This window comes from Suricata suricatta, chromosome 11 (assembly GCF_006229205.1).
Source record: "Suricata suricatta isolate VVHF042 chromosome 11, meerkat_22Aug2017_6uvM2_HiC, whole genome shotgun sequence".
NCBI lineage: Eukaryota > Metazoa > Chordata > Mammalia > Carnivora > Herpestidae > Suricata > Suricata suricatta.
Window position 1 is genome coordinate 52268389 of NC_043710.1, and position 829 is coordinate 52269217.

An 829-nucleotide genomic window follows, 5' to 3' on the forward strand; every position below is an offset into this window, starting at 1 on the left:
TTGTTTCCCCATTCATCTTCCTGTTGAAGCGACTGCCTTACTGTGGTCACCATGTCATGGCCCACACATACTGTGAGCACATGGGCATCGCTCGCCTGGCCTGTGCCAACATCACTGTCAATGTTGTCTATGGGCTGACTGTGGCCTTGCTGGCCGTGGGTCTGGATGCCATCCTCATTGCCATTTCCTATGGCTTCATCCTCCATGCTGTCTTCCGCCTTCCATCTCAAGATGCCAGGCACAAGGCTCTGAGTACCTGTGGCTCCCACCTCGGGGTCATCCTGGTCTTCTACATTCCTGCCTTCTTCTCCTTCCTCACCCACCGTTTTGGCCAGCACCGAGTCCCCAAGAATGTGCACATTTTCCTGGCAAACCTGTATGTGCTGGTGCCTCCTGTGCTCAACCCCATCATCTATGGGGCTAGGACCAAGGCGATTCGGAGCCGACTTCCCAAATTGTTGCATGTGAGGATGGTCTCAGTGTGAATTCTGACCAGTGGTTGGAGATGATAAAGACTGCTAAATGGCTTGAGAATTGTCTGGATGCGTGTGTATGGATGGAAGCCATGGATGTGAGAGGGGTAATCACTTGGAAGGAAGTGCTGGAGAAAGGGGAATGGTCAGATAATTTGGACATGTTAAGGATTACACCAAATAATCTCCTTCAGCAATTCTGAATTGCCCAGAACATATTGTACTTTTTTCTGTCATCTAAACAGGGACTATAATTTACCAGGACACAAGGCATCTCTATCTGTAGTTCACACTGCATTTCATTTTAGAAATATTCTACAGGCAATGGAGTGACAAACAAACAAAAAATAGCATAT

At 48.0% G+C, this 829-nt stretch overlaps 1 protein-coding gene across 1 annotated transcript in view; it reads left to right on the forward strand.

The window, feature by feature from the left end:
• Window positions 1-485, forward strand: part of LOC115271632 (olfactory receptor 52D1-like) — a 56771-nt gene extending 56286 nt beyond the window's left edge. Inside the window, exon 2 of the mRNA XM_029914533.1 lies at window positions 1-485. Coding sequence (XP_029770393.1) covers window positions 1-485 — 485 coding nt within the window.
• Window positions 486-829: the final 344 nt, after the last annotated feature.